This window comes from Bos grunniens, chromosome 10 (assembly GCF_055505025.1).
Source record: "Bos grunniens cultivar Pamir isolate PY7600 chromosome 10, Bosgru_T2T1.0, whole genome shotgun sequence".
NCBI classification, from domain to species: domain Eukaryota; kingdom Metazoa; phylum Chordata; class Mammalia; order Artiodactyla; family Bovidae; genus Bos; species Bos grunniens.
Window position 1 is genome coordinate 59,855,620 of NC_141174.1, and position 13,878 is coordinate 59,869,497.

A 13,878-nucleotide genomic window follows, 5' to 3' on the forward strand; every position below is an offset into this window, starting at 1 on the left:
GCAACCCGCTCCAGTACTCTTGCCTGGAAAATTCCATGGATAGAGGAGCCTGGTAGGCTACAGTCCATGGGGTCGCAAAGAGTCTGCGCGACTGAGCAACTTCATTTTCATTATATAGTTCCTTTTGGAGTAGCAAGTGGCAACCCACTCCAGTGTTCTTGCCTGGAGAATCCCATGGACAGAGGGGCCTGGTGGGCTACAGTCTATGGGGTTGCAAAGAGTCAGACACGACTAAGCGACTAACACACACACACACAATCTTGTGTAAGTAGAAAATTCCTTGCCTTTTGTTAGTTGTTTACATCTCTTGTAAGACAGTTTCTATCTTAGGGAAAGAAAGCACTTTCCATTGTCAAAGCCTCAATTTGGTCACTAGGGGTGGATCCCATGTTATTTTTCAAATGTTATCTTGAACATTTCACACCTTTGCTAAATTAAATAGAAGAAAGCAGGGTCTATTTTAGATTAAAAATCCCAGTTCTTGAACTTTAGTGCTCAAAATTCTCAAAAACAAAAAGAAAGAAATCTAAGACAGGAGTATTTAACTCTATGAAAGAAATGTTCACATACTGAGGTCTGAAGAAGTCACTCTGGATTGCACACAAGTTTTTACCTTGGCTAAAATGCCATTTGTGGATTATCCAACACATATTGTACATCTGCTTTATTAACGGGCTCATTAACTTCGAAGTAATCTGGTGACTGAGCAACCAACACTTAACAAGGCTTCCATGATAAGACAAAAATTCAATGTCTCCCTTCCTGGGATGCCAATGCTGTTACTCCTTCAGTGATGACTCCCTTTCTACGTACCAAGGCAGTAATAACTTCCTGTGTTCCAAACTGATCTTTTTTTCTTTTGAAACCTTGAAGGAATATATCCCTGACTTACTGAATGTTTTGTTCTGATAAAACTATGCTGAAACCCATGCTTCCCCCTCAGGACTTCCTCAGAGTTACCTGAGAAGCTGTCTTCTGGGCTTGTATTTCCCAGTTTGGCTCAAATAAAACTCTTTTGTATTCCCATGAGAGATTATTTTTTTCCATTGACAACTCCATATTTCCAAGAGGAAATATATGGTAAATAATGATAGTGATAATTAAATAAATCACGCTAATATCAAATTTATCTTACATCACAGATAGTAGAAACACCACTTTGGCTTCTTCCTCCGTTTTTTCCTTTATCAGAAAGACGCACACTCCCTGGCACTAACGGAGTGTTTTCAACAAAAAGAGAGATCTAGATTTCTTTGGGTGCAGCATTAGCGTAAGGGTGGCGTTTCTTCGACTCTACAGGCGTTCTGTGCTATTACGGGCTTGAATTTACCAGCCCCCAAAACTCCAAGAGGGACGTCCTCTTTCGTGGCCGAGGACGCGAATGCATCTTGGGGGGCGTTACCAGCTCCCTCAAGGTCCTGAGAGAAAAATCTGCGGGTAGAGGAGGTTCCTCTGCAGGAGCGCGCCACGGCCTCCTGCGCTCAGTCTGGCACGTTTTGTCCAAAGTGCCCACCAGACCTGCTCCTCGCCGAGCCGGAGTGAAAGCTGCCGCTGCTCCTCCCGAAGACGCCAGGGCAACCCGTTAGCTGAGAGGGCGGCCCCGCGTCCTCTGGCCCGAGCCACGCCCAGGAGCGGGTGGGGGAAGGGCGGCGGCGCTCGCGCTGCGTCGAGTTTCCCAGAATTCCCAGCGGCCGCAGGGAAAGTTTACGGGACGTAGGCGGCGACAGCGGCTGCAGCAGTAGCGGTAACTAGGTGGCCAGCAGAGGACCATGGCCCTAGCGGGGCGTTCCTGGCTCTTCTCTCGGAGTTCTCGGGCAACGACGCGGAGCCGGCTGACTTCCGGGAAGGAACTGACAAGCGATTGAGCGGTGACCGGCGCGCTTAGCGCCCCGAACATGCGGCAGTCCTTGTGGGCAATCCCGGGCTGCGGAGAGGCGGCAGCGGCGGCGGCGGCGGCGGCGGCGGCTCGGGAGGGAAGGAGGCGCTGGCGCCGGCGGAGGTGGCGGCGGGGACCCCCGGCGCCCGGCGCGGAGCCTTAGGGCGGCTGCTTGACGTGGCCTGGAGCCTCGTGGTCAAGGATGCTGTCCCGGAAGAAAACCAAAAACGAAGTGTCCAAGCCGGCCGAGGTGCAGGGGAAGTACGTGAAGAAGGAGACGTCTCCTCTGCTGCGGAGTGAGTGTCGGGCGGGGTGCGCCCACACCTGGCCTGGGCGGCCGCGGGCTACGGGGGACCCGGGCTGGGTGTCCGACGCCGCTCCCCGCGGCTTGTGTTTCCTTTTGGCCTCTGTGATTTTTTTTTTTTTTAATGCCTGGAGTGATGTTCGTTGTTTGAAAGCTGATAAAGAGTAAAAAACTTAAGTTAGTCCACCTCCGTTCCCCCCCCGGCCCCGCACTCCCGGCCCCGTCCCGCCCCTCAAAATCCACAGACTTCCCTTCTGGAAGCTATGTTGTTGGTTTTAATTACTGAAAGAAAGATATTCTTTAGAAAACAAATTGCTCATCCCCTGGTTCTGTAGGAATTAAAGGGATTACACTGGGGCACACGTTTTCCTCTTGTTACGTCGAGATTTGCATTGTGTTTGCAAACACTGCAGTTGTCACTCGCCCTGCTCGAAGTTGTGCGAACGCTTGAGTAGAATTCTTAGTCCAGCTCTGTTGGATGATAACGTCCGGAGGTGAAAGCTGACCGTCGCTATTGTAGCTGCTGCCCAAAAAGTCTCATCAGTTGTAGATCTCAGGGTTGAAGAGCCAAAAATTATATGTGTTTGGCTGTGTTCATAAGAATTTCTTCAAATAAAACCTCCTAGAAATCCGCCAAAGACTCAAAATAATTTCCATCATACTTTTGGGAAAATTACGAAAAAAGTTGTGTGTGTGTTTATAAACATTTTTTAATAGAGTGCATTTCGCTGAGACTTTACTTATTTTCAATTTAAGTATTTGACTCTAATTTTCCTACTGAATCTTTTGCATTTTTAATTCTTGCTTGTGTGTTCAGAACATTTGTGAGGTAAGGAGCAAGTTTTTTGGTGTTCATACTGAATGCTGGGCCCTTTGTGTAAGTTTCCTTCTTGGAAGCTGGTGACTGTGACTTAAGCATTACCTCATATTGTAATTGGGAAAGCTTTTCATAGAGGTTCCTAGTAATATTTGCCCAAGATCGCACAAAAAGGGGTGGAGAGCATGTTTTTCCATTATAACCACATCATCAACCTTCCAGATTTGTCCTTGTATTTGCAATGCTTTCTTACAGAAGAGATCGGATGGGTACATCAATAACCTGAAACTTGATTTTTAAAAACTTTTTAAAAGTTTATTTTTCATTTACGTATTCTCTGAGGATTTTGGCCAAGTTTAGGTTAGCTTGCAGTTAGCTTCAGATAAACAATGTTTATCTTAAAATCATGAAATATGTTTGCCACACCTTTTAACAAATAACTTTTGATATATAGTATTTTGTTTTAGTTTCATCAAATGTTGAACCTTGTTTATTCGGATACTAATTTTTGTCTGCTTGGCTTCTGTTACATATTAATATGCGTGCCCTCTGATACTGTCTACTTAGTGAACTAATAAAATGGGCTCCAGATCCAGTTTTCTTCTTGTTTTAAAGGTGTTTGCATTCTAACCAGGAATGCTGAAGGTGTTTATTTAAGTTTTATATTCAGAAGTACTGTATCCTTAAAGCCATTGCCCTGTTTTCTTCTGTTTTGAATTATAATTGTTCTTAAAGGAGCCATGGTTTTAGACTTGGCGTGTTTTTTTTTTGTTTGTTTGTTTTTGAACTGATTCAACATTTGTGTGTCTCTTTGAAATGAGATTAAAAAATTTTTTTTTAATTTTCATAGCTTAATTTTTAGTTTTTCCATCTTTTGAGTATTGTACTGTTGCTACATAATTCCAAGAGTAGGAATGCCAGATTAATAATTTTTTAATTTTTTTTTAAAGGAATTCACCTTTACATGTTTGAGAACAGCATTATGTTCTCTTTCATTTTTTAAATTGTGTTTTACTTAAGAGTTTGGGGAATTTTGGAAATGAAGTACAGTCTGCAAAACAAACTAATGTTAAGTTATGCTGGTAACTGTATCCATTTGTTAGATTGTTTACTATTTTTATACATTTAATCATGAGTATTTCATTAATACGTATTTTGTAGTTTAACTTACTGATGTTTCATTATATTATGTTTGGTAGTATGCAGAATATGTTTGATTCTGCTAGAGCATACTTATAACACATTCATACAAATTATAAATTCATTTGAGTGGGAATATGGCAATCAGCCTCAATTTAAAATACCCAGATACTTTGCTAAAGTTTTTAATTGTGTTTTCTTAAGTCCATTGAAATTTTTCATTTTGGGGTAAGATGTAAATAAACAACTTTGGAAAAGCATATATTATTTACTAGTCATTTTATTCTTTTGTTTTATTATAGATCTTATGCCTTCTTTTATCCGGCACGGTCCAACAATTCCAAGACGAACTGATATTTGTCTTCCAGATTCAGGCGCTAATGCCTTTTCAGCTTCTGGAGATGGAATAGTTTCAAGAAACCATAGTTTCCTTAGAACTCCAATTCAAAGAACACCTCATGAAATGATGAGAAGAGAAAGCAACAGATTATCTGCACCTTCTTACCTTGCCCGGAGTCTAGCAGATGTCCCTAGGGAATATGGCTCTTCTCAGTCATTTTTAACAGAAGTTAACTTTGCTCCCGAAAATGGAGACTCTGGTTCCCGATATTACTATTCAGATAATTATTTTGATGGTCAGAGGAGGCGCCCACTTGGAGATCGTGCACATGAAGACTATAGGTATTATGAATACAACCATGATCTCTTCCAAAGAATGCCACAGAATCAGGGGAGGCATGCTTCAGGTAACTTAAAATATAAATACGACATTAGTTTGTATATTTAGATTTATTAATACTTCATTCAGATGATGTTTTCTGGATTTTCTTGGAAAGCCAACAGATACTCCTAGAGAACTACTACTCTGTTTTGCTAGTCTTACTAAGCCAGCTTGCAAATAATTACTCACCTGCACTGAGGGAAAGAATTTTATGTCCATTAACTCATCTATTTAACTTATTTTATAAAAGCTTGGTACATATCTGAAGTCTATCTAGGCAGTATGAACTTTGAAAACTTAGAGATTTTAATGTCTGTAGTTGGATTGACTTTAGGTTTAGATTTGGTAGAATGGGATGGTTAGGATTTCAGAGAAACTGGACTTAAACCTGGGAAAGCAAAGGCAAATAGGAAGAATTGGGCATGGTAGGTGATACCATGGACAACTGCATCATAGCTTAGCTAGAACTTGCTCTGTTTTGTTTTTAAGAGACCTGTTTTTGTAGTTAAATAATTATTTCCCGGGTTTAAAAAGGCTGATTGTCAAATGGTTGGTTGTGTGTTGTGTCCTTTTGTTCTTTTTGCAATGGGGAAAAATATTTTCCATATAATTTTTTAAACTCTGTTGTCTGTATTTGCTGACTTTGGGACATAGTACAAGGAGCAGAAGAGAAAGGTAAAATGCACAGTTCTACTTTATTCCTAAAGTACTAAGTTACACTAGGTAAATTGAAGCAAGCTGAAAAATCAAACTTTTTCATCTGATTTTTTTCCTAGTAAGTTGTAGGCTTTACAGTTTGGCAGGATAAAAATAAAAAATATCTGATACATTTATACTTCATTCATTTGGTATTAATGTTTACATGTCTAGTATTTTCCCTTTGGTATCTGTGTCCTGATACCTTAATTGGGAAAACAAAACCCATATATGCCGAATGATCACAGACGAGTTAGTTGTTGCACTTTGTGTAAGGGGAGTCAGAAGAGAGATCAGCATAGGCTAGAATGCATAGAGAATCGTTCGTGGAAGAGGTGGGATCTGAACTGTTTTCTTTGAGCTTGGACTTCAGATTGACAGGAGACATAGAAAGGACATTGTAGGTGAAAAATCAGTGAAAACAGCAGATGTGTAAATCCAGGGAACTGTGTAGTTCTGTCTAGTTTGAAGAAATAAATTGGAATAAGTTTGAATAAGGTGGAAAAGAGATTAGTGATGCAACAGCAGGCTATACAATTTAAACTCAGGTCAAGCAGAAGCCGTTGCAGATTTCAAAAGGATGAGATTTTAATTTTATGAAAGCAGTGTTTAAATATTAGTTTAGTAGTTGTACTCGGAATAAATTGCTAGAGGAAAGAGGACCTCAGGTACCAGTGGTGTTAGAGATGAAGTACAAACTTATGATGCATTTGAAGGAAAAATGAGATTTAATTACAAGTTTAGGAAAAAATAAATCACATAAGTTTTGAAAATTGAAGAATAGTCTGGAAAAGATGGCAAAAGCTTTTGTGAAAGCACACATTTAAGTCTCATTGGGATACTGAAGAGGAGAGGTTTTCTAGACATAGAAATAGTGCAATGAAAATAGGTAAGTACCTTTTTTGTTTTTAAAGTGCTTCTAGGTTAAAGGATTGATAGTTGCATACTTTAGTGTTTATTTTGGCTATTTCTAATATCCACATTCAGAAAACTAAGTCATGGCATCCAGTCCCATCACTTCATGGCAAATAGATGGGGAAACAATGGAAACAGTGAGTTGAATGACTTTATTTTTTGGGGCTCCAAAATCATTGCAGATGATGACTGTAGCCATGAAATTAAAAGATGCTTGCTCCTTGGAAGGAAAGCTGTGACCAATCTAGACAGCATATTAAAAAGCAGAGACATTACTTTGCCAACAAAGGTCCGTCTAGTCAAAGCTATGGTTTTTCCAGTAGTCATGTTTGGATATGAGAGTTGGACTGTAAAGAAAGCTGAGTGCCGAAGAATTGATGCTTTTGAACTGTGGTGTTGGAGAAGACTCTTGAGAGTCCCTTGGACTGCAAGGAGATCCAACCAGTCCATCCTAAAGGAAATCAGTCCTGGGTGTTCATTGGAAGGACTGATGTTGAAGCTTAAACTACAATACTTTGGCCACCTGATACGAAGAACTGACTCATTTGAAAAGACCCTGATGTTGGGAAAGATTGAGGGCAGGAGGAGAAAGGGACGCCAGAGGATGAGATGGGTGGCATCACTGACTCGATGGACATGAGTTTGAGTAAGCTCCGAGAGTTGTTGATGGACAGGGAGGCCTGGCATGCTGCAGTCCATGGGATTGCAGAGTTAGACACGACTGAGCAACTTAACTGAATATCATGTAGTTTTTAACCTTAGAAATAGTTTGTTATCCAGTAGTGAGTTTTTTTATGGAGAAGGAAATGGCAACCCACTCCAGTGTTCTTGCCTGGAGTATCCCAGGGACGGCGGAGCCTGGTGGGCTGCCGTCTGTGGGGTCGCACAGAGTCGGACATGACTGAAGCGACTTAGCAGCAGTAGCAGTAGCAGCAGTGAGTTTTAAAAATAAAGTTCATTTTTATAAATTTTTTTAGAGTAATACCTGCTTGTTATAGGAAATTTGCGAAGTGCAGAAAAGTAAAGGCAAAGCACTCATGATACCAGAGGTTCTTTGTGTTTAGTTATTTTGTTCATCTTTTTGCATGACATTCTTTTTGTTTTTTAAACAGTGTTGTGCAGTTTCATATACCTGCTTTTTTACTTGAATGAGTTTCTTAATGTTAAACACTACTTATGTGGTGTTTCAGTGCCCTGTAATTTTCCATTTGGTGCATGTCTTATGGTTAATATTTTAATTATTTGCACTGGATGTCAGTTGTACCATGAGAACTCTTAAGTTGTGGCATGTGAGATCTAGGTCCCTGATCAAGGATTGAACCCTGGTCCTCTGCCTTGGGACTATTAGCCACTAGACCATCAGGGAAGTCCCATTATTTTAAATGTTAGTGAGGACCTGACCTAGTCTGGGATCATTTGGAAAGGGGAGAAGTGGGACACATCTGTATTGAATGGCCTTGGCCAGTGATGGTTATTGAGGGATGAAGGGAAGAAGAAAAGAGTCAGATAGGATTAGCAAACCACCTGTCTGTATAAGAGGTGCTGTAAAAATAAATGGTTGATGTAAGTGAATGGATCTACAGATTTCAAGTCTGTACTAAAAATAATAGCTTTATAGCAATCAGTTTATCATTAATAAAGATTGTTGTTCTTCACATTTACCTTTCCCATGTATATTTACCTTTCCCATATATTTTTATGTTGCAGACATCACTGAAAGCTCATGACACTTTTATGCCTAAAGTGTGAAGAAATTAGTGATACCAAGTTAAAATCTGATACCAATTTAAAATATTTTAAAATTCTGACTTGAAAAGTATTGAGTAAATACTGTAAAAACTAAATTTCTACTGATCCCATCTTAGGATCCTACTTATGCAATCTGATACAGTTCTTGTAATTTTAATGACAGACTTTAAAACAACTTTTCCCAATTATATCTTAGAAATAAATAAAAGTTAATTGGATATTTTTTCAAATTAAAGAATGTTATTTAAAAAAAGATTTGTATTAATTGCAGCAGTGGTACATGCTTAAGAAATTTCACTTAACATTAATTTGTACCAGGACAATAAGATTAGTATTATACCTTTCAGAGATAAAAATGGTACTACTTTGCAGGAGTCACTTAAGTGGCAGGGGAGGATTAATAACCTATTATTAACCAAATAGAAAAGCCTAATGGCTGTCTTTTCCAGAGGGAAAAAGTCTGAATATGTAGCTGGAAATTTCTTGAATTCATCTTGAAAAGACTTGAAACTTACTGTAGTTTCATATGCTGGAGAGAGTTCAAGAAATTTGAATAAATGGAAAGGAGAAAGTAAGTTTGTGGGAGAGTAAGGATGTGTTCTAGACAGATTTATTTTCACAGGTTTTAAATTTTGATTGCTGTTACTAATGTAATAAGCATAAAAAAGGTATGGAAGAAAAGTTTTGTGACTTGACCATCTGAGCCACAATGGAAGCCCTGAGAGTAGTAATTCCTGCTAATTAGTTATTAAACTTTTAGGAAACACCTTGTCTCAAGGGTTAATTTCATCTTATTGTAGTTAGCAGAAGTACAAAAAAAACAAGTTGTATAATATCTTAAAGGGTTTTAGGACCAGGACGTTCTACATTTAGCTGTGAAATTTGACCTTTAACATTTTGGCCTACATACCAGTCAGGCAGTTACTGTATGTGCCAAAGAAAGGAATTCTGCTGTTAACAGGAAGTCTTTAGTTGGAATACTAAAGGCAAATTGAGTTCCTTTGTTTTGTGCCTAAATAATTTAGTTCTATGCAATTTTAAGTATCAAACTTTTAAATAATATTTTTAAAGACAGCTAAAGAAATCAAGTTATAAACATCCAATTAAAAAGGTCCAGGCTTTACCAAACAAAATACTGGAGTTGTGTTTACTCCAGGAAGTGCATAATTATTATTTAACCCTAATCTTCTTTTGAGGATGTGGTAATAATCCTTAGGGGCACAGTTTTACTTGTACTTATTTGGAGAGGAGGAAAAAGGCAGTGGGCTTTGTTTAATCCGTATAATTTATCAACATCTTGATTATAACATGGGATGTAATGTTTAGTATTATCTTGGAGCTCGTAACCTTCATTAGGATTCCAGATTCCATTTCATGCCTGCCAGTGCATGAGATGCAGCAGACATGGGTTCAATCCCTGGGTCAGATACCCTGGAGTAGAAAATGGCAACCCACCCCAGTATTCTTGCCTGAAAAATCCCATGGACAGAGGAGCCTGGCAGGCTACAGTCCATGGGGTCACATAGACTTGGATGCAGCTGAGCACAGGCACAGAGCTACAGATATTACTGATAATGTTTTATGTTGTAGATAGGCGATGTCCAGTCCTTTTGTACTGTACATTCATCTCCCAATAGGTTTTATAGAATTATGCAAATAATAGTTTGAAAAAATTTTAGTGCATATGGCAGCTTCAGAAAGTAGGAGTGGGGGTTTGTCATGAAACTGTTTATAGCTAGCTCCTAAAAGGTTAGGAATCATGGTTTCACATGGCATTGGTAAAGGTGATGAGCCTACTTGGGACTTGCTGGACTTCGTGGCTCTCTTATCAACCTGTCAAGGTTTTAGTTCCTGGACACAAGAAGTTTTATAGGGAGGTCTTTGTGTTTCCTCTAAATATAAATTTCAAGTTTATCATAGTTTAAAAGATCTGGTTTTTGGTACCTACTATTGTTTACATGTAACAGTGCATGTGTTTCTAGATTTAGGCAAGTTCAGTATATAGAAATTAGGATTGACTGAATGAATAAAACTGTCAAGACTTTAATACTCTCCAAGCCTGTATGGTTTTTAATTACTATAATAGCTTTTTGTTTTTAATGCATCATTTAGATATCTATTTATATAGTTCTCTCTCTCTATATATATAATATATATACATATTATATAGTTCCAGGGGGACCTCTTTTGGGTCATAATGTTATGGTTCTTATCAATAACTCAGTTTGAATACATTGAATTAACTGTGTTGTTGTTGTTAAGTCGCTAAGTTGTGTCCCACTCTTTATGACCCCATGAACTGCAGCATACCAGGCTTCCCTGTCCTTCATTATCTCTTGGAGTTTGCTCAAACTCATGTGCATTGTGTTGATGATGCCATACAACCATCTCATCCTCTATCGCCCCTTTTTCCTCCTGCCCTCAGTCTTTCCCAGCATCAGGGTCTTTTCCAATGAATCTATAATTCTTTCTAAAAATTGCCATCCTTGGTTGTGACTAGTACTACAACATCTTTCGTGATGGAAATTTGCAAAAGTGTAAAACTGTTGCGTGCTTAAACAGCATGATTATAGATATTTCCTATGTGCATGTCTTTAATACGTTGGCTTATTTCTTTTCTGTTTAAATATTTTCTCTTTAAGTACTGGGTTGCTTAAGCTACACTTACTAAATGTCCAATTGCAAATGGCAGAAGCCAAAGTCAGCTTCACTAGAAGGCGTGTTAGCTTTGTTTTGTCTTATAGTCACCATATGTTTCAGAAATATATGATTTTCTTCCCAAAGGGTACTCAGCAAGAATGATTTTGTTTTCTTTCTTGCATTTTCCTTTCTGCCAGAGTACTTAATAGGAGATGTTATGTATTCTGTTGCATCAGATCCAGAGACACATAATGACTGATTTCTCTTTTTGTGATGTTAAGATTGATCATGGGATCCGATGCCATCCCAATTCATCCATCATGATATTCTCTGTCAGCTTTTCACCTAGTGATTTGGAGGCCAGTATTGATTACTGGCTAGATCCATATTTCATTAGCTGTTGCAAGTAGTGATATTCTAAGGTTGTCATTTCTTTATTAGTTGGAATTCTGTAAAGAAGAGTTCTGTAGTGAAGAACCTTGCTTAATTAATTATTCCTTTGTTAGTATTTTGGGTATTCATATAAGACAGGAAACATGCTGGACCTTTCCCTTTACTTACTGTTTTTCAGAATAATTGCCTAACTGCCTCCGGAGGTAACCAATAAGTTTTTCTTTTTAGTATCTTCATGAACTCAAGAATTTTTAAGAAATAAAACATCATGTTTTATTTCTTTTTTCATTAATGTCATTTTCTTTTACAGGATCCAATGCAGAGTACCTCATTACATTTAGTTGTCTTATCTCCTCAGTGTTCTTTGGTCTAGAACAACTTCTTAGTCTTTTCTTGTTCTTAATGACCTTGACAAGTTTTGAGAAATACTTGTCAGATGTTTTGTAGACTGTCCCTCGATTTGCATTTTGTCTGATGTTTTTCTCATGATTAGACTGGGCATATTGGTTTATGAAAAGAATACCAGAGGTGAAGTGTCTTCATCATGTCATATAAAGGAGATACATGATCTCTTTATGACATTATTGGTGATGTTAATCTTAAGCACTTGGTTAAGAGTTGCCAGGTTTCTTACTGTAACGAACACTTCATGTTTATTCTTCCAGTTTTTGTCTTCATCATTGTTTCCCTAAGCACACCTATTATCTCTGATTTTTTTAACATCTGTTTTTTGGGGCTCTTGTTTTTCTTCTTTTTGATCTTCCTTCAGGGAGTTGATCGCTTCATTCATTTTTCAATTTATGGCAGTGGCAGAATATTTAATTTCATTTTTTTCTCTGCTTTGGCTCAACATTTTTTTGAATGTTCTTTTTCATAAGTTTTGCACCTTTTTGCCGCTTCAATTTTTCTTACAAAAATTGATGTTATGCTGTCCTTATTATATGTTATTGAATAATTTGGGTTTTTCTCTGCCAGTTATTTGAAATTGGCTGCTGTAGTTGCTAGAGAGGTAGGGGATTGAGTAGGGAAAAGGGTTAGGGTAGTGTGTTGGGCTAAGTAGTTTTTCGCAGTACTCTGTTCTTATTTCCACTTCTTTCTTTACTGTTCTTCTACCCCTTCTGCTTTTGGCAGTCTTGGTGTATATATATTAGATCTAGGGATTTTACCCCTCTCTCTCTTTATTTTTTATGGAAATACAGTTGATTTACAATATTGTGTTGATTTCAGGAGTAGAGCATAGTAATTTGTTGTTTGCAGTTGTGTTCCATTATAGGTTATTACAAGATCCTGGCTAGGACTCCCTGTTGTTGTTGTTGTTTAGCCATTAAGTCATGTCTGACTCTTTTGCAATCCTTAAATTGTAGCCCTTCAGGCTTCTCTGTCCGTGGGATTTCCCAGGCAAGAATTCTGGAGTGAATTGCTATTTCCTTCTCCAGGGGATCTTCCCAACCCAGGAACTGAACCCATGTCTCCTGCATTGGCAGGAGGATTCTTTACCACTGAGCCATAATTTGCTGTGCTATATAGTAAATCCTTCTTGCTCATCTAGTTTATGTATAATAATTTGTGTCTGTTAATCCCATACTCGTAATTTTTCCTCCTCTCCCATTTTGGTAAACGTAAGTTTGTTTTCTATGTTTGTGAGTCTGTTTCGGTTTTTGTGTGTAGATTCATTTGTATTATTTTTTAGATTCCACAAATAAATGACATCATATAGTATTTGTCTTTCTCTTTCTGACTGACTTCACTAACAATAGTATTCTCTAGGTCCATCCATGTGTTGCTGTAAATGGAAATATTTCATTCTTTTTTAGGGTTAAATAACATTCCGTTGTGTGTGTTTTATACATGTATACATGCCTTATGCATGTACACATATATATGTATACACACACACCATATCTTTTCAAGCCAGTTGTCTATTGATGGACACTTGGGTTGCTTCCATGTTGAGTATTATAAATACTGCATTGTGGTGCTTATATCTTTTCCAGTTAGAGTTTTCCTCTTTTCCAGGTATATGCCCAGGAATGGGATTACTGGATCATATGGCAACTATACTTTTATTTTTTTAAGGAACCTCCATGCTGTGTTCCTTAGTGGCTGCATCAGTTTACAGTCCCAGCAGTGTAAGAGAGTTCCCTTTTCTCCACATACTTTCCAGCACTTACTGTTCATGGACTTCAAAATGATGATTCTGGCCAGTGTGAATTGATACCTCATTGTACTTTTGATTTGCATTTCTCTAACAATTAGCGATATTGAGCATCTTTTCATGTGCCCGTTGGCCATCTGAATGTCTTTTTTGGAGAAATACCTATTTAGGTCTTCTGTCCATTTTTTGGTTGGGTGGGTTGTTTGTTTTAATACTGAGTTGTATCCGTTGTTCATATGTTTTGGATATTAACCCCTTGTTGATTGCAGCATTTGCAAATATTTTCTGTTCTATGGGGTTATTTTCATTGTGTTCATGATTTCCTTTGCTGTGCAAAAAGCTTTCAAGTTTGATCAGGTCCCGTTTATTTTTGCTTTTATTTTTTTTTTGGCTTTAGGAGACTGAGCTAAGAAAATACTGCTACAACTTGTGTTGAAGAATGTATTGCCTATTTTATCTCCTGGGAGTTTTA

At 38.3% G+C, this 13,878-nt stretch overlaps 1 protein-coding gene across 1 annotated transcript in view; it reads left to right on the plus strand.

Moving 5' to 3' along the window:
• Positions 1-1,680: 1,680 nt before the first annotated feature.
• Positions 1,681-13,878, plus strand: part of SAV1 (salvador family WW domain containing protein 1) — a 30,772-nt gene continuing 18,574 nt past the window's right edge. Inside the window, exons 1-2 of the mRNA XM_086321592.1 lie at positions 1,681-2,172; positions 4,440-4,883. Coding sequence (XP_086177718.1) covers positions 2,079-2,172; positions 4,440-4,883 — 538 coding nt within the window. The 5' untranslated portion in view covers positions 1,681-2,078. The remainder of the gene's footprint in view (positions 2,173-4,439; positions 4,884-13,878) is intronic.